The sequence below is a fragment of the Mirounga angustirostris genome, unplaced genomic scaffold (assembly GCF_029215605.1).
Source record: "Mirounga angustirostris isolate CCGP_5_RB_7025 unplaced genomic scaffold, mMirAng1.0.hap1 SCAF_6, whole genome shotgun sequence".
NCBI classification, from domain to species: domain Eukaryota; kingdom Metazoa; phylum Chordata; class Mammalia; order Carnivora; family Phocidae; genus Mirounga; species Mirounga angustirostris.
The window spans coordinates 138,831,153-138,855,967 of record NW_026991714.1 but is presented as its reverse complement, the minus strand read 5'-3'; the positions used below and the strand labels follow the sequence as shown (position 1 = coordinate 138,855,967).

General features: G+C 42.0%; 1 protein-coding gene across 15 annotated transcripts in view; it reads left to right on the top strand.

Moving 5' to 3' along the window:
• Positions 1-24,815, top strand: part of ABLIM1 (actin binding LIM protein 1) — a 296,293-nt gene that overhangs the window by 221,267 nt on the left and 50,211 nt on the right. For 12 of the 15 annotated variants that reach the window (XM_064595307.1, XM_054508405.2, XM_054508403.2 and 9 more), the window contains 3 exons: positions 18,589-18,676; positions 21,931-21,989; positions 24,393-24,476. In XM_064595307.1, the coding sequence (XP_064451377.1) occupies positions 18,589-18,676; positions 21,931-21,989; positions 24,393-24,476 (231 nt within the window). The remainder of the gene's footprint in view (positions 1-18,588; positions 18,677-21,930; positions 21,990-24,392; positions 24,477-24,815) is intronic. The other 3 variants (XM_045878918.3, XM_045878917.3, XM_064595301.1) reach the window with 1 other exon arrangement.

The window sequence follows — 24,815 nt, the reverse complement described above, 5'->3', positions numbered from 1 at the left end:
TTCCCCGCCTCCCTGCAATGTTCATCTGAGTCATCTTGTGCTCATCGTGGCTGGCCTGCAGCAAGGAAGTAGGACAGCTGTACTGTCCTAATTGGACAGAAGGCAATTGACTTGTCTTGGATGAGGATTGCCTGGGCTGGCTTTTCTGCTCCAGGAAGACACTGAGAGAGCATCTGTCCACCTCCGATCATTTGTGGATAAGAAAGTGATGCCACCAAGGTCAAGTTTGAGAGAGTGGCAGAGAGAGAACTGCTTGGTCCAATAAGAGAGGGAGGCCTTTAGGGCGCCTGGGTGGCTCAGATGGTTAAGCGTCTGCCTTCGGCTCAGGTCATGATCTCAGGGTCCTGGGATCGAGTCCCGCATCGGGTTCCCTGCTCAGTGCAGAGCCTGCTTCTCCCTCTCCCTCTGCCACTCCCTCTGCTTGTGCTCTTCTGTCTATCTCTCTGTCAAATAAATAAATAAATAATTTAAAAAAAAAAAAAAAAAGAGAGGGAGGCCTTTAAATTTTCTGATGCTCCAGGCAGCTGGAGGGGAATATTGGAGAATATAGATAGTGGTTTTCCTGCTGAGAGTTGGGAGTATTTTGTGCAGGTGACCTGTTTGTTGCATACTGAAAGAATGAGAATCACTCTTTTCCAAGAAAGGCACTAGGAGAAAAATTACAGGAAATAGGACTATTCTATTTCTCTATAGAAAGAGGTGAGGAGGTATAAAAAGAGTTTTTAGAGGAAAACATAGCTTAGAATAGAACAAAATCCTAATGTGGCTTCACCAATATAACTTGTTCTCAGAAATTTATTCTGCCATTGCTCTGCAATGCTACAGTTTTTCCCAGCACTATACTTAGATGACATATTTTTGGTCTACTAGTTTGATGTATAATGCATTCTTTAAACAAGAATATAACATTTCATGCTTGTACTATGTTAGCTGATTGCATAATTATAGTTATAATTTACAATTATAAAAGACACGGTCCCTGCCTTCATGGAACCTAAAAGTTAGCAGAAATCAGGGGCACCTGGGTGGCTCAGTCAGTTAAGCATCTGCCTTCGGCTCAGGTTATGATCTCGGGGTCCTGGGTTCGAGCCCCGTGTTGGGCTCCCTGCTCAGTGGGGAGTCTGCTTCTGCCTCTCCTTCTGTTTCTCCCCCCCTGCTCATGCTCTCTCTCTCTCAAATAAATAAATAAAATCTTTTACAAAAAACGTTAGCGGAAGTCATAAAACACATGTCTACAAGCTTAAGGCCATTTGACTGGAATAAATAAATGTTTTCAGAGTATAGAGGAGGGAGGGGATCATGTCCACAGGAGACTGCTGAGAAAAAGTCCCTAGAGGAAGCAGCATTTGAACCAAGCTTGGAACACTGGTATTCTATTATATAAAATAGACTATTTTTATAAAAAATGCCTAATAGGTGCTCAACACCTTTTGGACTCTGGAAATACAAAAAATGAATGTCCTTGCCTTTATTTTAAAGATTTTTCTATCTAAGTAATCTCTCCACCCAACGTGGGACTCAAACTCACAACCCTGAGATCAAGAGTCACATGCTCTATTGACTGAGCCAGCCAGGTATCCCGCAGTGTCCTTGCTTTTGAGAAGTTCAAGTCTAGCGGGAAAACCTGTTAAGTAACCAGCAGTTATAGCATATAATTTATTGCATTAGATAAATATGTGTCTACTTTATATTAATGTATAAAAAGTATATATTTGGAACAAGGAAAAAAAATGCAAATAGAAGAGAATGCCTAAGTCGGGGGAGCTGGGGAAGGCTTGTTCTCGTCTAGAAGTGCTCAGCCTGGGCGCAGCTAGGAATCACCTGGGGAACTTTTTCAAGGTGCTGATGCCCAAGCCCTGCCCCAGAGCTACTCCGTCTCTCTCAAGGGGCCCCTATAACTTTTTAAAGCTGGACAAGTGGTTGAGACTAGATTACAGAGGTTGTTGAATGCCAGGGTTTAGCAAGTTTGACTTTGTCAGTTGGCAATGGACAATGTTAAAGACTTCTTATCTGGAGAGTATTGTGATCCATGGGGTATGTGATAAAAATTATCCTGACATTTAAATGCCCTTAGCTCTGTAAAAGGCCTTGGAGTCTAGGTAGATTAGCAGGAGGGAGAGAGGACTAACCCAAGAGGCACCGCCAGCATTTCTTGGCAGAGCTGCTGGTTTGCCTGCGTGGAGGGGCTTTTCCTGTCCATCCATCTGTCTGTCTGTCTGTCATCAGAGGAGCTGGCTGGCTCTGTCAGAGGAGCTGGCTGGCTCTGACTTTTAAGTTTGGTAGACTGTGCTAAGGAGTACTTAGATGCTTGTACTTCAGAACTCAGGCGGGTCTGCTGCCCTGAGGCCAAGTGCAGGCTTGACATCAGCTCTGGTAGCACGGTCTGATACTTTGAAGATTATGGAGCCATATGACTACCAGCCAAAATGGAACCCAAAGTTCACAAAATCATGGGTTGATGTACATGGCATAGGCTGTCATCTGGGTCCCGGTGTCCAGGGTCACTGGCTCTGCTCTGGCCGGTCCCCTGTCACCTGATTGTGACCGGTTGAGGTATGGCAGGTACAGTTGGGAGGGAACCTGCCTGTCCGGCACTCCCTGCTTATCCTGGCTCTACTCCCTGAGGCCTGCCCTTCCCGAGGAATCCAGAGGATTCAGCACAGGGGAAGCACCCCCCCCCACCCCTGCCTATAGAGTCTGGAAAGTAAGTCTGCATGTCTGTTTCTTTGTAGGATACAGAAATGCTGTAGTTGTCATCCAGAGGCATGAGCCTTGTCTTCAGTGGGCTCCGATTGGGGGTATTGCCAAACCCGGCGGTCCTGAATTCTCTCATACACCTCCCCTCCTACTTACTTTTCACCCTGTTCTTAATTCCTACTGGCAATTAGAACTGACACTCAGTGATGGGTGGAAGCACCCCTCCCCACTGCTCCCAGTGAACTGATAGAGTGGGCTCTGTAGATTCGGGACTGGGAAGCGTGGTTGTTTGTTAAAGGGGGTGAAATCCAGCCACAATGGGCTAGGAAATCAGACAAGGATGTTTTTAAAAGCAAGCTGTGTTTTTCTGACCGCTTTTGTATTGGTTCCCACCCCGAAGGCTCCTCTAACCCTGGGGAAGAAAAAACATTTTTAGTCTGATAGCGTGCTTTCGGCAGCCCAAGAGCTGAACTATCTGCAAAGGAGTTGATAACTCAGAGCAATGGTTTTAGTGGAAATAACATGTGAGGCATCAGCCAGGACTCCAAAGTGAGGCACGGACCACGTACAGGGCTCTGTGTCTTCCCCAACGCCTATCAAGTTCTGTAAGAGTTGATTTAGAATAGAAATACTGAGGAAGGAAAAAGAATGGGATGGGATGAGAAATCATTTGTAATTCCTGGAGAAGGACAGAAATCACAGAACAGGAATGTGCTTTAGAGATAGCAACTTGGTTAAGAAAAGCAGTTGACAAACTGGAATCTTACTGAATTGGGACAACACGTTTGCTGTACACATGTAACAAACGTCAAATTTTTTAAAAATTTAAATTCAATTAGTCAATGTAGTGAAAACTTCAAAGTTTTAACAAAAAAAACCAAAACAACAACAACTGCCTTCTGCATGTTTCCTACAAGTTGCAAAGTCATTACTAAGACATTCAGTAAAGGGGACCGGTCCTGTAATCTGATAGTGCCATACTCCTTCGCACCCCCCCCCCGCCCCCTTGCCTTTAATTGTGCCATTTGGCCACGAGGACCTGGGTATTGATCACTGATTCCCTTGGAACAGCTGACACGGAAGAGCCCCTTTGGATTGCCGTGACACATTCCCGACTCCAGCATGCTCTCATGTTGGAAAGGAGACCAAGAATGAGATCATGAGTAATAAGGAACCTTAAGCGTTTGCCCTTGCGCAAGAGACAAAAATGATCCAATTGGGATTAGGTTTCAAGAGTGTTGAACTTGAAGGCAAATATTTATCTTCTGGTGTTAAGAAAGGAAAGGATGTAAAACCTTTGACCCTGACTGCAGGGTGGTGTCTGAGTTTGGAAAGCAAGTCATATTCAGCCAGAAGCTTGATGCATTGGTCACTGTTCCTTCCCGGGAACTATGTTAATAGTTCTCACCACAGGCAGAACGGCTGCTGACTAGCCCTCCCAGTCAAGGTCACGGTAACATTTCCATTGGATTCCAAGAGTCTCTCGCTCTGGGCTTCAACTTCCTGAAGAGACCCCTTGAAAATTCCTTTCAGGGGCGCCTGGGTGGCTCAGTTGGTTGGGCGACTGCCTTCGGCTCAGGTCATGATCCTGGAGTCCCGGGATCGAGTCCCACATCGAGCTCCCTGCTCAGCAGGGAGTCTGCTTCTCCCTCTGACCCTCCTCCCTCTTATGCTCTCTCTCATTCTCTCTCTTGCAAATAAATAAAATCTTAAAAAAAAAAAAAGTTAAAAAGGCTTAGCTCTTTAAAAAAAAAAAAAAAAGAAAAGAAAATTCCTTTCAGAGTATAGTGTTTGTAAAGACACTGGCCTAGAGTCATCCAGCGTTTTGGAGCCTGGTTCATCCTCTCCCTCCCTGTGCCGTATTACTCTGAGTGAATTTATGTATCATTCACATTTCTTTTACCTACATGGCAATCCTGCAAGCGAGGCAAGACCAGTATCTTACACCTTCTTAACGGTCTAGAACATACAAGTCTCTTTGGAAAGTACACAGGATTGGAGGAAGTGAGCAGTTGGGTCCCAGTGTATCCATTCATTCTGAAAGTTCAACATAACAGATATTTCAGACATCCACCTTTTTCCCCCCCTGACATTGCACATATGGAAACCGGAACAGCCTAATAACATGTCTAAAACAGGCCGATTGAGCCCCTCCTAAGGAGTCCCCAGGAACCAAGATCCTTTCCTTGTCAATGATCGCAAATTATCATCACCTCAAGTGAGTCACTGTTGTATGAGGGATAGCCTTACGAAGTTCCACTGGATCTCACCTGAGTGGTTAGCTCCTGTACTCCGTGGTAATTTCTGGAAGGGAGGGAGGATAGAAGCTTCTTATTTTTAAGCTGTCCAAGCCACCAAAGTGATTTTCAGTCTTTCTGACCCTTGACATGTAACAGGTTGTAGGGGGAGGGGAGAGTGGACTTTATCAAAAAACGTAGATTTGAACCCTAGCTCTGTAACTTTGAAGACCTTACTGAGCCCATAAATAGGCATAAAAGTAATAGGGTACCACACAAAGCCCTGGGTGGGTTAAATGGGAACACATTTAGTAAGTGTTCTGCGATAGAACAAATGCAAAGGGTATTATTACCAAGAAAAGTAATGGATAAGAAATGTTTAAGCTCAATCCTGAGAGGAAAAATTAGATCTCTTAGTAGCCACTGAAGTGCTCAGCCTTCCAAACAATTCTTGTTTACTCTTTCCAGTGGACCTTGGCCCTAACTAGAAGAAGCCACTTTTGAGGCTTGGTGGCCACGCCCTTCTGCAAAGCGATCCAGCAACGCCAGGCATTGTCTGCTGATTTTGAGTCAGTTTAGGATTTAAATATGAGCATTGTTTGCCTTCCATGCACATCTCCCCATCAGTTGAAAGGATAGGGCCAACAGAAGGACAAGGATGAAAGAAGGATTGAAAATTGCTCAGTGGCGCTCTGGAGAGCCTGGAATAGTGGAGACCTGAGAGAATTAAGCTACGGTGCGTCTACTTAGAGACCATTTTATGTAAAAAAACATCATTCACTTCACAGAGGTTAGAAAAACACTTTGGGAATCCATTTGGCCAAGCGCTCTTAATTTGATCCTTCTTATTTAATTCCTTTAAATTCCTCTAAGATTAAAATTGTAATAAAAGGCAAAACCCCGCCTTGGACAACTGTTTGGCAGTGGCTGCTGAAGTTCAACATAAACACTCCCGATGACCTTGCCGTATGCTGTCTGCTCCTATGTGTATATGCAGCCGAAACTTGTATATAATTCACCAAAAGACACAGGTGGGAATTTTCACAGCAATACTGTTCAGAACACCCAACGCTTTCAAGCTACCCAAATGTCCACAAGATTGGAATGAATAAATGTAGCATATTTACATAAAAGAATACTACATAGTCACAAGATGTAATGAAGAAAACTACACGCAGCCTCATGGATAATTCTTGTACCACTGAGTAAAGGAAGCCAGACATATTTGCTTCCATTTATGTAAACTTCAAAACCAGGTAAAACTCGCCTATGGAGTTGGAGGTCAGCATAGTGAATAGAAGTCATGTGACTGGAGGAGAGCGTGCAGGGAGCTTCTGGATGCAGATAATGTTCTCTTTCTTGCTTTGGGTGCCAGTTTTAAGATACGGTGCATTTATGAAAAGTCATTCAAATACAGCTTGTGCGTTTTTCTCAGTGCATGTTATACTTCAATAAAGAAGTTTACGTAAATGAAAAAACAAAGGCAATCCTCTTTCCTACTCCAAAGAAGAGAGAGAAAGAAGTATATTCAAGACTTCCTACCTACCTTGTAAGGGAGAACGATATGATATAAAATGTAAAATGCATAGCATTTTTGATAACCAAGAAAAGGAAAGCACCAAACTGGAACAGATTGCAACAATCACAAACAAAGCGCCTGGTCAGGGAATACCAAATTCAGCTAACACCCAAGGAAATTCAACACCAAATCCTCGGGTCAGGGGCTACCCTCTGAACTATGTTGTAATTCCTAATAACTTATCGGAAGAGAATAATGGGATGATGTTATCCGTGCTATTTAATCAGTTCTTAGTTTCAAGGACGTTTGGTACCTGGGAGACATGACGTTGCTATTGTCGCATCTGAAAACAACAGGTAGTCTGAAGCTGCTGGGCCTGCTTTATAAGGATTTAGGATCACATGGTCCCATACCACAAAGATCGCCTATGTCAAGAAAGAACATTTAGGACAGTTGGCTTTAAAGGCCTTGGTGTTACTTATAGTGGTTTTTATTTTTTATTTATTTATTTTTTTAAGGTTTTATTTATTTGAGGGAGCATGAGCCGGGGTGGGGTGGGGGGCGGTGGACAGAGGGAGAGGGGGAAGCAGACTCCGTGCTGAGCAGGGAGCCTGATGTGGGACTCGATCCCAGGACCCCGAGATCACAACCTGAGCCAAAGGCAGATGCTTAACCGACTGAGCCACAAATAACATTTGATTACACTGTTGATAGCTGGGGGCAGAAGGGACAGTGAAAGTAAAATTTTTGTTATGGATTTAAGAAATTATCTGGTCTTTCCTTAGCATTAGCAAATTGTAAAATATGAAGGGGCCTTAATTTTGCATGATAAACTTTTATTTGTATTCTTAGAGAAAGAAAAAGAAGTTGAAAGATGATCCTGTAAAGTCGTAAGAGAGAGAGCAGATCTCAAGGGGTGGGGGGAGCCCTCCCTCGTTAACTGAGCTGCCAGGGGCTGGGAAGGCTGTAGGGGGTGGTTCTGCAGTTTGGAGTTGGACAGACCTGAATTCAGATGACAGTTCTATCCCTAGCTGAGTAACCTTGGACAATTTCTCGATCTTGCTAACGTTTGATTTCCTCATCTGTTAAATGGTTGTCACATTTCCCTCTCAGTGTTGCAGGGAGGGTCAGATGGGATATGGTTTATGAGGTGCTTAGCACAGTGTCTAGAAACAAGTACATAATGAAATTGTAGGTAGGGCCCTGAAATCCATCCATTACTTCTCTTTGAGCTGTTGTAATTGTGCAGGTAATGGTGGCTAATTGACTTAGAGGTTTTCTGATAAGGGTTTCTGCTACGAATTCATCAGACGTTTCTGCAGTACTAGCTGTGTGGAGATCAAGAGAGATCCTAGAGTTATGGAGTGTGGCCCGTGTATTCAAAAGAAAGCCTAATCCAATGTGAAAGAGAGAGAAAAAGCTCACCTACATTGACTGGTACCAGATACTTTGCTATCAACTTACCTTTGGTTATTTTTTATAATAATCCTACATGGTAGATTTTCTAATGCCAGTTTTTACAGATGAAGAAATGATTCCAGAAAAGTGCCCAAGGCCGCAATGTTTGCAAGGCCAGAATGCAGACCTCCGGGTTCTCTTGGTTCCAAAGCCCATCTCATTCCATTCCATGTTGCACAGTGGGGTAGGGCAGACGGTGCAGCCATAATAACTGGAGGCAAAAGCAAACACGTCTGACAGTGGGAGCACAGAGCTATGGGGGCACCAGGGAGCAGAGGTTAGTTTCAAATGTAGAGATTCACCTTGATTAGTTTCAGATTTATGTTTTGCCTTCAATGTAGTTATTCGCTCTGACTTAAAATTTGGCAAAATATCCAAGATGGATGTTAATAAAATGTCTCTTCTCAATCATCTTAACCATCTTTTTCCATCACATGGGAATTATTTTTCTAGTTGCCTAGGATTTCTGAAATGAAAAGCAATGTAGGTGTGGTGGTATTGATCCAAGAGAATCAAATTTGTATCCTAAGATCTGAGATGTTTTCTAGTTCTGACACTTAGCTCTATGACCTTGGTCTTGGCACAGCAAGTCATTTGGTCTCTGAGCCTCAGTTTGATCATTATAAACAAGAAAAATGATGTCACAAATTTGGGGCGCCTGGGTGTGTCAGTTAAGCAACTGCCTTCGGCTCAGGTCATGATCCTGGAGTCCCAGGATGGAGTCCTACATCAGGCTTCCTGCTCAGCAGGGAGTCTGCTTCTCCCTCTGACCCTCTCCCCTCTCATGCTCTCTCTCTCTCTCATTCTCTCTCTCTCAAATAAATAAATAAAATCTTAAAAAAAATAAAACAGTAAAAATATTTTTAAAAAATGATGTCACCTATTTCAAAGGGTCGGAAAAGAATCCAATTAAATATTGTGTGTGAAAGCGTACCATCAAAGAACCAGCCTGGAAGAGTCCCAGTAGCTACACTAAGGTGAATGTGGTTGTCCAGATTTTCAGTGCAACTTCTCGTGTGATCCTGGGCAATTTACTTAATCTCCCGGTAGTCTGGTTCCTCTTCTTGTACAAAAAAGAATGGTACTTCCTCTGAAGACAGAGAAATAATTATTAGATTAGCAAACTATTTTTTTAATCCTTTCATAAATGTTCAAATCTGCAGATAATTGCTAACAATACAATATTATATGTGTATATCTAGCTTTCTATATATAAAGGTACATTTTATTCTGGAAAAAGAATCCATATTTTTCAACAACTTTCCAAAAGAATCTGGACACCCCACCCTCCAAAGGAATGAGTGTTATGTATGCCCTGATGTGTCACTGTGGATAGTGAATAGAAAAGTTCCTCCTGTCTTCCCAGTCAGGTCTCCTGCCCCCGATCTCACTCTTCTTTTTTTTTTCTTCCCTTCCCTTCCCTTCCCTTCCCCTTTCCCTTTCCCTTTCCCTTTCCCTTTCCCTTTCCCTTTCCCTTTCTCTCTCTTTGTATGGACGTATGTTACCATGTCTTTTAGCTCGAAACCTAGGAGTAGTAGTGCTGGGTCACATGGTTTATTTATGTTTAACTTTTTGAGAAACTGCCAGAGGTTTCCAAACTAGCTATACCATTTTACATTCTCACCAGCAATGGATGAGTGTATTACTTTCTCCACATCCTCCTCAACACTTGGTATGGTCTGTCTTTTTAATTATAGCCTCTGTAGCTAGTGTGTAATGGTATTTCATTGTGGTTTTCATTTTATTTCCCTTATGACTTAAGGGTGTTTAAAATATTTTCATGTGTTTTTTCAGCATGCGTATATCTTCTTTTGTGAAGTGTTTACTTCAATCTTGTGCCCGCTTTTTTTCAACTGAGTTGTTTGGCCTCTTATTTTGAATTTTAATTGGTTTTTATATATTCTGGATACTAGACCTTTTTTAGACATATGATTTGCAGAAATTTCTTCCAGTCTGTGGCTCATCTTTCTATTTTCTTAATAATATCTTTTTTTTTTTAAGATTTTGTTTATTTATTTGAGACAGAGAGAATGAGAGAGACATAGAGCACATGAGAGGGGGGAGGGTCAGAGGGAGAGGCAGACTCCCTGCTGAGCAGGGAGCCCGATGCGGGACTCGATCCCGGGACCCCAGGATCATGACCTGAGCCGAAGGCAGTCGCTTAACCAACTGAGCCACCCAGGCGCCCCTTAATAATATCTTTTGAAGAGAAAAAGATTTTAATTTTGATGACATCCAATTTATCAGTCTTTTTTCTTTTATGAATTATGTTTTTGTAGAATAAGAAATATTAAACCAAAATCACAAAGATTTTCTTTGATGTTCTTGTCTAGAAGTTTTATAGTTTTAGCTTTTATTAGGTCCATGATCCATTTTAAGTTCATTTTATGTGAACTTAGCACACCTCATGGTGTGAGGTAGGGGTTTGATTGAATATGTATATCTAACTGTCCCATCATCATTTGTTGGAAAAGACTATCTCCTCCCTATCAAATTGCCTTGGCACTTTACTTAAAATCAATTAATCATGACTGTGGGGGTTATTTTGGACTTCTCTCTTCTATTCCATTGACCTATATGTCTATCCCAAAGCCAGTCCATGCTGTCTTGATAACTTCTAGCTTTATAGAAAATTTTGAAATCGGATAGTGTAAGTCCTCTGACTTTATCCTATTCTTTTAAAAAGTTTTTTGACTTTCCTAGGTCCTTTGTGTTGCCACGTACATTTTAGGATCAGCTTTTCAATCCCTACAAATAATCCAGCTGGAATTTTGGTAGAGATTGCACTGAATCTATAGATCAATTTTTAAAGAGACTGGTTAGGTCCTGTAGGAATGCACACATTTACAGATAACATTTTTCTAGCACTATTAAATTGTAAAGACTGCTTTAAAATTTTTGCACTTAATTCCTTGGAAGGAGATCAGAAAGCAATAACCAACTGCAAAAATATAATATGCATTTACACTGGGATGTCGCCACTTTTTCCATTCTTTACCTCTCATTAAAAGAAGGCAGTTGAGAGGCACCTGGGTGGCTGAGTCAGTTAAGCAGCCTACTCTCAATTTTGACTCAGGTCATGATCTCAAGGTCCTGGGATCGAGTGCTGCATTAGGCTCCATGCTCAACGGGGAGTCTGCTTGAGGATTCTCTCTCTCCCTCTCCACCTCCTCCAACACTTTTTCTCTCTCCCTCCCTCTCCCTCTCTCATAAATGAATATTTTTATAAAATAGAAGGGAGTTGATACTCTTTTATATCTTGAGCAGCTGGTCAAAGGGAACCAGATCATTGGAAGGCAGTGGTGTATTTCTCTCTGCTCTGTTTTGTGCATCTTCACTGGGGAAGATGAGCTGCCACCACCCCACCACCACCCCCCGACACAGCACACATGTTTGGAGCAGAGGTTGCAGCTGGGGTTGGGTGGTTAAGGCTGTCTGGCTGAAGGATGTTCTCATCTGTGCAGGTTGGCTTTGTACAGACTTGCGTAGAGCCCTCTGGGCTTCATGAACGCTGCCTGGGCAAATGGATTTACTCACCTTTGCCCAGGATACAGACTTTGGGCCAAGGCACACCCTCATTATCCTGCCTGTTCAGCATCCTGCATTAGAGAAAAAAAAAAACAAAACTGGTCCTGGAACAGGTGAGTGTTCAACTTGAGATCAAGCCAGTCCAGTCCCATTGGAAGCTTTCCCGCTTTAAGGAAAAAAAACAGCAAACATAAAGAAGGCTGAGTGAGCCCCCACACTGCCTTTCTGCAGGAGTAAAACAGGGAACTTACGTGATTCTGCCTCTCCCTTCCACCCATGCACCTACCGTGTAAGCAACAGATCCTTGTTACTCTCTTTGGCCTCCTTGTCTACTATCAGGTTTAGGGTTTGGAAACCACCCAGCCTGGTGTTTCCCTAGTTCATGATGAATGTACTCATTTCATCATGAATTGTACTCATTTCAGTGCTTATAAAACAAAGAAGCTGATTTCTGGGCCCCACCTTAAGGCCAATGAACCCATTTTTGAAAGAATCTTGGGTATCGCTTATGCGCAGTAACGTTAGAAAAGTCCTGATCTAGGCCAACACACTTACCTCCAAGTGTTTGCATGTCCTTCATCTAAAGTCACCATCAACCAGAGCTGCGTTTGCAAGAGTCTTGGGGACAGGAAAGCAATTTGTTTATTCCTTTGGGTATTCTAAGCAAATCATCTCTGAATCAAGTTAGAACTTAAAAAAAACAAAACAAAAAACTGCAACCTAGACCTTGAGAGTTTAACTTCCCCATATGGAAATGACTACATTCAGTTATCTTTCAGGGTTACACCCTTGGCTTTTCTCAAGGGTCTATATGAGAAATAACTACTTCAACGTTGCCAACCATCAGGAAAGTTAGTATGGAAGGTAATTTGCCATTTCAGAGCCAAGGTCCCTCTATGAGAATTGTTTGGGTGCTTTTGGAGGGTAGGTCTGGCTCTACTTTTTGGAAGCACTGGGGGCTCTGAGTAAATTGTCCACTTTGAGTGTTAGTTTCTTTGCTTGCAGTCTAAGACTGTAAAATAGCACCTACATCATAGGAATGTTGTGAGGCCAGGCACTTACAGTCTTTGATAAAACGCCTGGCACCGAGCCTGACCCTGTGGAAGTTCAGCCTACAATGACTGTTATTAATTTAGAATAGGAAACCTTGCCTCTCCAGTGACAATTGTATATGGCCATTGTTCCACACAGTGAGACTTTTAATGGACTGTTTTCCCTTTTGTCCTCATCTGCTGAGAAACTCGGATCACAACAAGTTGGCCTGAGTTTAGAATCCTGATATTTTCTTTTCCTCTAAGGTTTTTGTCCAGTTGTTTATAGATCATGACCTTCTCTGATAAGAATCTGCAAGTCTTTTTTTTTTTTGGAAGTAGGTAGCACATTAGTTATAAATGGCTAAAGGTTGACCTCAAGGGCCACCTTCCACATTTCCTGGGCTCGTGTTAGGAGTAGGGCAAGAGAAAGAGGGTAAAGAAAAACTAAAAAGCACAGTTGGTCATCCAGGAGCTAAGCAGATTATCAGGCAAGCAGATTATCTGACCAAGGATGGGTTCTGTAATTGCAGTTCTCTTTTGCTACTCCCAGTGGGCTGTTAGAGTCGGTACAGGGCTTAGGGCATCCAGAAATCCTCCTCAGTATAAGGCACTATAGAGTCATTCCCTGCTATCAAGAATTTCCTTTCTCTACCCAAATTGCTTTTCAGTTATCACTGCTGTGTGAGCTTGTAGAGGTATGGGATTTCACACAGATTCATAGAATTTTACAGCTGAATGGGACTTGAAATTGTCTAGTCCAGCCCTTCACTTTTTACAGATGAGGGGCCTGGGGGCTTGGAGAGGTTAAGTAGTGACATCATTGGGGTCTCATGGGTAATACATTAAGGAATGGCACCCAGTCTCTTGATTGCAAATATGGTGGTCCTTTCTCAGGGACCCCCTCATCCGCAAGGAGTTCAGAATTATCTGCTCTGCTAGAGAGTGGATTTTAAAAAAAAAATGGTGCATTAAACTAAATCCTGCCTTATAGTAAATGGTATTACTCCAGATGGTATTCTAGTCTGTATGCTAAAGTTCCTACTCCAATTTAGAGATTAACCAAATAGTAATAATTACCACAGAAGTCTGACATAATCAGCATTATTAAAGGCAAGCCATTTTTTGCACTTTGAATGTGTAGGCAGGTGCTTTATAAAACTCAGCTAAATGAGCAAATTGTTTACTTTCCATAGAGTGTAATGCCAGCCAGAATGTAGACTTTTAACATGTGCATTTTGAATATGCGAAAAAGAAGAAAATAAGTTGTAATTTTTTTACATAGCAGGGTAGAAAGATGGGTGGAGAACAGTGATTGTGGAGCTCTGGGGAGCCCCAGCAGCGCATCTGGCCCCACAGGCCTAGGAACAGCTAGAGTGGCAGGGTGTGGGCTTGGGACCAGGTACCTAGTCACTGTCACTTACGAAGTCACCTGTCACAACAAAGCCCACACTGTGCTTTAAAAGTTTGTAATCAATAACCTCCTCTCCACAATGAACTGTATGTTTATTGTCTAGTCTTCCATTTTGCTCATGATCTGAAATACTTTTCCTTCTTCTATAAATGACTCCAGTGTAAATGATTTTGATCAGCTATGTCCATGTTGGGGGTTGGTTTGCATATGAACCCACGTCTGTTCAGCTCTGATCCCTTTTCCTGGCCCTGTGCATAGGGCTTGACTGTGAACTGTCATGGGTACCAGCGTAAGAAGAAACGAAAGAGAGGAGGTGGCTCTCACATGCAAAACAGAGGTTCCCTTGTCCTTGAGCCCCTGACCACGTGTGGTCCCCCAGGCCCGCACTGCTACAAAAACAGACTTTTGAATGGCTGCGAAATGGACTTTGATTCTGGCTCCCTGAATTACTTGACATGTTCAGCATTCTGAGATGAGCGAGTGCATGGGTCCCGACTGATGTCCCGGGCGTCATGCTGGTATTGTTTCTTAGCAGTGTTTTTGCTAATGGTTTATACACCACAGCCCTGCCACCTGGGGCCTTGGCATATCTTCCATCCGCCTTGTATGAGAGTTCGTGTAACAGTTACTCTCCTGTGCCTGTCCTTGGGAAAGAATGGGCACTGAGGGGGCCTTTTACCAGCATCCCAACCTGCGCCAACAAGCCTTCTCTTTGTGAATGGCACTGGGACCACCTCTGTTCAGAGGATTACTGTTAATTATTGTTATTGTTTCTATTATTACTATATGTAGTAGTGTGCTGTACCATTTTCAAAATATCATATGATTGGGGCGCCTGGGTGGCTCAGATGGTTAAGCATCTGCCTTCGGCTCAGGTCATGATCCCAGGGTCCTGGGATCGAGTCCCACATCGGGCTCCCTGCTCAGTGAGGAGCCTGCTTCTCCCTCTGCCTCTCTCTCTCTCTGTGTCTCTTATGAATAAAGGAATAAAATCTTTGAAAAAAAAAATCATATTATCACTCACCCTAATCACGTCCTGTGAGGTAGTTACAGCAGGGGAGTGCTGTATGTTCAGAGAGCCTGCCACCTTCACAAGACTGCATCATGCTGAAACTGGATTTGAATCCAGTCAGACTTACCTCAGTGTCTCCACACTGTCAGCTAGTACTATGGGACTACATTATAGGCGTTGTTTTTCTGCATGATTTTTTCTCTTGGCAGCATTAGTTTAAACTCTTTCCATGTAAGTTTATTTCATTCCTTTAATGGCTACATATGATTCAATATTTTATTTAACTACTTTCTTATTTAGGTTATTTAGGTTGCTTTCTGTTCTTTGCTGTTATAAATAATGTTGAAGATCCTTAATACATACACTCTTAAGCACAGCTTTGAGAGTTTCTGTAAGATAGCTTTCTAGCAGTGGTATCGTGCATCAGAGTATGTGCATATTAAATTTGAATAAATATTGCCAAAGCTGCCTTCCGAAAAGAATTTTGCTCACCAACAGTGTGTGAGAATGCCTTTTTCCTTACATCAGTCTTCTCTTTGCCAGTTTGGTGAAGAAAAACATTTTTTTTTCTAAATTGGGTTTCCCTGATTCCTGGTGGAGTTGAGCTAATTCTTTATTTTGGGGGTCTTCTACATGTCCTCTGGAAATTGCTTTTTGCCCATGTTCCTACTTATTTTTTATTAGAGATACTCTTTATATATTCTGGATAATAGTCTTTTGTATGACATGCATGGCAAGTATTTTTTCTCTGCTACTCTTCCTTTAACTTTTTTACATCTAGACATTTTTATGTGTGTGCACAGTCATTATTTGTCTTTATTGTTTCTAGATTTTGCCTTGTTTAGGAAAACATTCCTACCCCCAAGTACACTAAATTATCTCCTATGTATTCATGTAATATTTCTACATTTTTGTTTCTATATTTAGCTCTGTAACTCTCTAGAATTCTTTTTTTGTAGGTTAAGAATTAAGAATCTAGTTTTACCTCTCTCTAAGTGGAGAATCCATTGTTCTCACCATTAGTGGAATAATCCATTTTGCAACTCATTGGGAATGCCACCTTTATCGTAGACTAAATTATCTTGTGTAGAGCTGTGCAACTGGCTTTTCTGAGTTATCTGTTTCACGGATTTATTTTCTATTCCTGGACCAGTATTGAAGAACTTTAATTATTTGAGCCTTAGGATAACTTCTTTTTCAAAGATTTTATTTATTTATTTGCCAGACACAATGAGAGAGGGAACACAAGCAGGGGGAATGGGAGAGGGAGAAGCTGGCTTCCCGCTGGGCAGAGAGCCTTATGCGGGGCTTGATCCCAGGAGCCTGAGATCATGATCTGAGCTGAAGGCAGAAACTCAAGGACTGAGGCACCCAGGCGCCCCTTAGAATAACTTTTTATGTCAGGAATGGAAAATCCCCCTTCGTTGATGCTCTTTTAAAAAAAAAAAAAAAAAAGTCTTTTATTTTGTGCATTTTTTTAAAAAAGATTTTATTTATTTATTTGACAGAGAGAGATAGTGAGAGCAGGAACACAAGCAGGGGGAGTGGGAGAGGGAGAAGCAGGCTTCCCGCGGAGCAGGGAGCCCGATGCAGGGCTCGACCACATGACACTGGGATCATGACCTGAGCCGAAGGCAAACGCTTAACGTCTGAGCCACCCAGGTGCCCCTATTTTGTGCATTTTTTTCTTCCATATGAACTTACAGAATCAGGTTGTCAAGATCTGTAGATGAAACCCCTATGAGTATTGTGACTGAGAATGCATTGCATTAATAGGTTCATTTTAGATAAATTGACATCTTTAAATATTTAGTTTCCTCATCCAGAAATATTATATGTCTGTTAGCCTTTTATGTCCATCGGTTAAATTCTATAGTTTTCTTTATGTAGATCTTGCATTGAAGGGTTTGTTTGTTGCTATTAGAAATGGAGTCCTGTTTTCCCATTACACTGACTGAATTTGTATTGCTAGTCAATGAGAAAGCTATGGGGTTTTGTGTGTTTATTTTTTATCTAGCTATTTGAACTCTTTCATTAGTGACCTGCATTTTTATTTCTTCTTGCCTTATCACATTGGCTAGGACTAAAACAATGTAGAAACACTTTGGTGAACGTGTAAGTCATTGTCTTGGTGCTATCTTTGTTGAGAATGCGCCTAATATTGCACCACTAAATACGACAGATACACTGTATCAGTTTGAAGATCTATCTTCCTTCTCCCAGGTTACTGAGGAGTGTGCTTTTCACTGTAGACTACACAAACTTCCTGTCAAGGTGCCTTAATTCTTTCACTTACATTTTCCTTGAGAATCCAGAATTGTCCTAACTGGCTGGGAACTCTCAGCATTAGCATCCCAGCTGAACTACAGTGGTTTAGAACTTACTGTGACTTTTCTCTTTCTCCTTTCACTCACATTTGGCTCTGGATGGCCTAAGGGAAGGAGCTACTTTGTGTGACATTCCCTATGCTTCCTTCATCCCCTGGAAAAAAAATAATTGAATAATAGTGTGTGAACCAAAACAAGAGCACCGCTTCTAGAGTTTTCTGATCGGCACCATTCAACAGATTTCATTCCTGGCTTCTATTTTGAAGTAAATTTTTTTCCACTTGATTGTCTTGAGTAACCAACCACCATCTCCCACTCTGGTTGCTAAGTGGCTTTTGTAGTTTCTACTGGAGGGTGTGAGAAAGGAATCACTACCTGACCTCTGATTTCCTGTTGAGATTTCATGCAAGCACAGGGGGCAGCTACTTCTAACTCTGGGCTCTCAGCACTGCCTTGCACGTGGTTCATGCAAAAGAACTATTTCACACTTGGTTAATAAAATGATTTCATTGCAGAGTATATTTGATAATTTTTAGGTGGTGAAGATTTTTTGCTAAGCTATAAACGAAAAGATCTCATTTTGTCAGGCGTACATTTGGAGCATGACTCTAATGTGACTTGGCACCTGTCTAGAGAATTATCCCTGTGTCCAGTGACATTTCGCTTAGGGGAAGTCAACACCTGCTGTGGTGACATCTGTCATATTTAGGAATGTGAAATGCTCATGAATAATGCAGGGCCACCTCAGTAAAATGCCGTCTTCAGAAAACAACATAAGACACTGGCAAAAGACTGTTATAAGCAACATAGAAGAGAATTTGGGGTCCTCCTAAGATGAAAGCTGTGGATTATGTCCTTTACTACGGCTTTTCCCGTCTTGATGTAAGCTAGATAGATTTTATTATTTTTAGACAGTTTAGCTAAGAAAACAAGAGCCTGCTAAATATGAGAATCCTTTCTTTTTATTACTTTAGTACAAACCAGTATGAGTCTCCACATCAATTTGGATGTTAATGTTTTGGGGGTGGGGTTTTTTGGAGATGGAGTGGACTCATCTCAGGCACATGGTGTGTAACTAGCATCCATCCAAGAGCGACCAGGCCAAGAGAGAGATGGACGCCAGAAACCCCAAGAAGCGAGGCCACCCTATCATCCAGGCATCAGTAGCTGGTCTTTGAGCCCCTTCCAGTTCTAATGGGGTCAGCTTCCGCTTCCAGGGCTGTTGGTATAGGAGGTTAGGTCAATGGGACAATTATTTTTCCTGCCTCAGCTGTTTCTCTTTGCCTCCAAATCCCCATGTCCAGAAAAGAGGCTGGGAGCTGTGACAAGGTATAAACTAAGTAGTCCCTACCTCTTCTCTTGCAGGCAGGTGACAAACATTACCACCCCAGCTGTGCACGATGCAGCAGATGCAATCAGATGTTCACAGAAGGAGAGGAAATGTATCTTCAAGGTAAGATGGACTCAAGAATTCAGTAAGTTCTTTCCGCCTGGGGAAAGAAAACCTTGCTTTGTTTGTCTGTTTGTTTGTTTTCAGAGAAGGAGGCATTTCATTAGCTACAAAGCTTCCCAGATCCAAAATGAATGTGGCCGGAAGTTACCTCATCAGTTAGTATTAATCAGCCAAGCAGTTGACATGCCAGCCGTGAGCCCCTGAGTGTGTTTAACAAAGGAATGTGTTGCTTCTGGAATTAACGAATAGGATTTGATGTTTGGTCCTATGGAGGTGAGGCAAGAGTGAAAATTAGCAACACTTCCTCCCAACCTTCCCCAGGAGGTCTGGGAAACAAGACAAAAGAGAAAAAGCATTTCTAGATGCTGCTTTGTCTTTGCTCCTTTCACTATCCTGCGAGAAGGATTTTTTAATGCCTCCAACCTGCTCTTATGTAGGATTTCAGGAAGAAGAAAACCTCATAGTTGGTGAATTGCATCATAGATGTATTTCATCCCATTAAGATGATGTTGCTCTCATATTGAAAGAGAGGCAGCGAGAGAGTGAGAGAGAACATACCCAGAGTCCCTGAAAGAGAAATGGAGAAGTTTTTGGTGGCGAAGAAGTATTCATTACCAGAGGGCCATCATATTTTGGGGGGTGGTGGGGGGAGGGGCAGAGGGAGAGAATCTTAAGCAGGCTCCATGCCCAACTGGGGGCTCGATCTCACAATGCTGAGATCATGACCTAAGCCGAAATCAAGAGCTGGATGCTTAACTGACTGAGCCACTCAGGTGCCCCCAGATTTTTTCTAATTGAAAATCATTTTGAGAAATTTTCTCAGTGTGTAACCATGACTAGTTTTTATCTCCCCTAAAATGCTGAAATTTCTCAGCAAGAAGCTTAGGGGAGGATTCTCTTCCAAACAACACCATCTGCACAAACATTTTACTATTTTTAGCTGGAGAAAGAGTCATTAAATCGACAAGGGCTTATCAGTAAAATTAGCGAGAACCCCGGGAGCTGGTGCTCATTCAGTTTGGTAATAACCAGGTCTCATCTGCCTTTGCATTCGTTTCTTTGTCTCTCTGCACTTAACACTATGTGTATTTTAATGAATGGTTTGCTTTGCTCTCTGTTTAGTTTTTATACAACGAAAAAAAGTCTACGGAAATGATTCTTGAATATTAAAGTAAAGCCTTATCTACTCTTCTCTGAAAAATGCTAGCTATATGAGAAAATGACAACCCAAATATCCCTTAGTTTTCATGATCACTCTGGAAAATTCTGATGAAAAAAGTCACTGAATTTTAAAGGGCCCAATAAAGGGAAATGACAGGCCCCCAAACCCATGGTCTCATGTGGACTTTATATGACACATTTCTCCGAGGGCAGGCTGTGAATCTCCGTAGCCATAGGCAGGTGTCACTTTGCATTTTCAGCATGGAGCGGATTTATTCTCTATTTGGTCTCCAGGCTTTGTTTTAGATTTTAGTGTGTCGATCATAGCACTCAAAACCAGACACAAGGGCGCGTGTCAACACCGCGTCCGCTAGGAACTGAGACTCAAAGGCTCTGGGTGCAGCTCTGCACGTTCACATGGTTCTGGAACCTGAATAGAGAGTGATTTCAAGCTGTGCGCAAATAACAGCGCATTCATACTACAAATAAACAACTATCCGTTAAGAAGGGCTATCCTCAGAATTCCGGGGATTGTTGTAAATGTCTTCTGGAGTTGGGCCTTGGCGCTCTTTGCCTGCCCTCTCGACACATCCTTGAAGAATGAGTAGTTCATCTTCCTCAGCATCTGGTACTCTCCCCGAGTCGCAGTCCTTGTGTGTCTGACCTCTGGAGAACAGTGTGACACTGCGTGCAAACCCCGTGATCTGGCCAAGGGCTCCCACTCGAACCTTCGCAGCGAATGCTGCTCCTGGGCCCACCCCTGACCCTTGGCTCTCCACATTAAGAGGATTTCCTGTGCTTTGTAGCCAGCCTCAGAGTAAATGCTAATGCTGAAAAGAGTATGTGTCTGTCTGGTTTGTTTGTTCCATTTTCCCTTTTTTTTTCTTTTTTTCTTTTTTTTGGCTCTGGGTGAAGCAAGATAGGAAGGATTGTTAAATAGGGATTAAAGTATTATTCTGATATAAAAGGTATTATCCTTGTCATGAATATTATTTTAGCTATTTTAGCTCAGTAGTATAAAATAATTCAAGAGTTACTTTAATTTGGTGACTTTTTAAGTACACACAGATGGTTGCTTGAAGAGATAAAGATTTAACAATGATGTGTGGGAAGTCTGATATTCATACCGAGACTTATTAAATTTATATCATTTACTTGCTGCTTTCAACTTAGTAACTTTATTTGCTAAAGTCTTATCTAGTGCTCCTTCGGTTCTTCTGCCCATAACCATATTTGAACGTGTCCTTATGTGAACATAGGACTTACATACAGGTCTGACCCACAACTGTATAAATGACATATATATCTAGGCATACAAAATCATATCAGTGGGCTTGGATTCTTACAAGAGCTTTCTGTGGGATTTAAGTGTTTTGCTTAGTTCTGTGATGCGGGCACCATTCCAGGGAAGGGCTTCATATTCAGAGAAGGTGAGGCATTGACTCAGGGACAGAAAATGACAAGTAGTAATTTCACTCATTTGAGAGTGGAGATTTTTTGTTTTGTTTTGTTAATTAAAAGGCTAACAGTTAAAGAAAACTTCTGCATTTGTAACATAACTTTCGACCTTTCTACTAGTTGGCTTGGTTTTCCATATCTTTGTAGATGACTGTGTGTAATTGGATCAACAAAAAATTCAGTGAGTTTTGCTTCTGGATATAGACTATTGGGTTTGACTCTATTTCCCTTATATAAATTGCTTGGTTGTTTTGATGTTCTGTAAACATGGTTTATGCCTTCTATTTAAATTAAATACAGCCTATAGTAAGCACACAGACATGACTTTTAAAGGATAATATGGTCCAAAACAACAGCAACAACACTCAGTCAAGAACTAAACATCTCTTGCGTCACAACACTCTTGCGCCCGTTAGTGGTATCTGTGGTCTAGAATTGTGACCTTTCTAGAGCAAGCTCAGACTGAATGAGGAAAACTCACCTGGAGATTAGAGCTGTCATAATTCACTTGGGCCCATAATTCACTTGGGCTCTAACACTCCCCCCTGATAGAGAGAGAAGGATATGAAATGTTCTCAGAAGTTCTGGCTTCTTTCCATTTCCTTTAACTCTTTGTGGGCATTGTGTCTTTCCAGGTTCCACCGTTTGGCATCCCGACTGTAAGCAATCTACCAAGACTGAGGAAAAGCTGCGGGTAAGGAAACAGAGCTGTGATGCCAGGTGCATTTGCTGGCTGGCTGTGCCCTCGCCACTAATTCTCAGGGCTGGAGTTTTGGGGAAATTACTTTTTCATGACTTTCTTTTTTTTCTTAAGAGCAGATCAAGTTGAAAGCCCATTTGGCCAGGGAAGGAGGTTCCCTTCCCTCGAATGTTAAACCGATTGTGGTTAGTGCTTCCAATGCTTGTGTTGGAGAAAGTAAGCCTTGCTTCACTAGCAGGTTCATAGGAAAGCATTCAAGGGAACAGTCAAACCACACAGATGGGAAAAAATGATTCATCAAGTTCTAGGTCCAACATCTGGTCACCTCACCAGACGTTTTTGTACTTAGTCCATAATGTACCACCCCGACCCAAACTCTGCATCCATGGTACATTTTACTCACCTCTTAAGTCCAAATTCACTGAGTAGCCTCTGTCTCCAGAAGCTGATGATTTGTCAGATAAAACCTTTAGGGAAAACAATGATGAGCCCAGAAGTGTCAATGTGAATAAGCATCCTGGTAACTTAACTCTTAGGTAACATCAAAATGTTTCAGTAACTGTCCTTGAACATTAAGCATTTGGGTAAAAGGATAGACCCTCTTCACCTCTCACTTCTAAAACCTTCTCCGGTCTTATTCAGTCCTGACAACACCTCCAGATGACACTATTTTGTGTGTTTCAGAAGCAAAGAGCGGTACACGCTTATAAGTCAGTATCATAATCTGTATCCTATTCAGATGCCCCTAGTTTTTCCCTTGGACTATGAAATATTTTCTGAGCAATAATCACACCGGATCCCAGTCCACACGATCCCAGTCTCTCGGGTTAGCTGACTTAGTGGTATCCTTGGAAAAACTATAGTTTGACTGTGTTCCACTTGGCATCTCAGGGAAAAGAGTGACCTGAATTTATTTTGGAAGCCAAACTCTAGAGTGTGATATCAGATCTTCTTAAACTGCCATCAGTAGGTATAAGCAGCTATGCATTGTAACCCCATTGGCATCATACTCTTATGGGAAAGAAAAAAAACGCCTATTTCTCAGAATAATGGAGTAAAAATAAAACAAACTGAAAAGGAATTTGTCCACCAATATCAGGATGGTTTTGGTCTCCATTTCAGAATAACAGCTTCAGCTTGAGCATGTGTGTATAACCCTCAAGTCCATCCGCCAGGCAGGTGCACACTGGAACTGTCACCCATGTTGGGCACCAGAGTCTGAGATTTTTGAGGAACTATGGATGCTTTGGAAATGGGTTATCTTTATAAAATCCTAGAACATTAAAGATAGTAGTTGTCACTTTTATCATAAGAATGTAAAATTCATAGCAGAGCTTGGGGATGCTGCCCAGAAACCACCCAAGTAGCTAGTGGTTTATACTGTCTCTACAGTGTTGCTATCAGTTTTTTGAATAATCATTTTCACTTCATCCCTGATGAAGTCTTTTGGGAGATGAGGAGAAGAATGCTAATGAGACCAGACTGCGTGGAATGTGTGCCTTTTCTCTGTAAGGATTGCTTGAGTTTGCAGATAGTGTGTCTAAAATGATATTTAAAAAAGAAAGAAAAAAAACCACTCTTGATTGCATCTTGATAGAACTCTCTGGATAAACTTGTGAAAACAACTAGTGAAATACTTCTACTCTTTCTGGCCAAGAAGAGCTGTTAGTTTTTCTTCCTTTAGTAAAGTTTTCCAGAAAATTCCAAAACTTTTCTCCTAAAGCCAACATTCAACCACTTGGGAGGTCAGGCCAACCCTCAGCTTGCTCACCTTTGGGAAGCCCAGTAGTGTGTAGGATGCACACCAGAGGGGAAGAGGTTCCAGTGTGCCCTGAGTGGGATATATGCTGACGTTGGTGGGGTTTAAAGGGGAATCGGTTTTTGAATAAGGGAATAAATGTTGTTCTGTCTTAAGGGTGTGTCTACAGATCATAGACATTGAGCCAAGATTTCCAAGCCTTTCACAGGGTATCACATCAGTGCAGTTACCATAGCAAAATGAAAATGTTTTAAGAATCTTTGTGCAACCCCACTGAGTAATCCACATTCTTGGTATTTAAGAACTCACAGGCCATTTATAATGATAGATTCTTAAGGACATCTCTCAGTGGCTTCACTGGCTTCTTACTCTTCATATATAAAAATGTCTAAGCTGAAATAAATGGAAGGGAATCATGGGGTGTTAGAATGTAGGTAAATAAACTAACTTGAAGACCAGTAAATATGCTTTTACACATGGGCCCTCAAACACATACACACACAACTTTAAAGCGATGCCCCTTGACAGTTACTCTCAAATTCATTTTCCCAAAGGTTTTGTTTTTTTTTTTTGTATAGCGTTTCTAAACTGAAGATATTTCTTTGTTCATTCTTCCCTTTTTTCATGTTTTATGGCAGCTGTCAAACACGCATCGTTCTTCATCCGATTTCTTTTATCCCAAAAGTCTGGTTCGACGCACAGGACGGTCTCCGTCTCTGCAGGTTGGCGCTGTGTCTAGGCTGAGGCTTCCAGCCGCTGTCCTGGCCCCAGGCTTCTGTCGCTTGTCCTCTCCGTGCTGCTTTTCCCACATAACTTCTCTGGCTTCTGCAGAGGCAGATGCTTTTTCTCACCCCACAGAGTGCATCTCACGTTCTGATTCTGGCTGTTTTCTGAGTATTGTTTTCATTTAGAGTACTGGCTAAAGCGTTACCATCATTCAAGTGAGCACATTAGAAGCTCCCCTTTTGGTCCTGTATTTACACATTTGTTCGTTAAACAAATATTGCCAGGCACCCAGGTATAGTGAGTGCTAGGCTGGATGCTCTAGACCTAGACTAGCA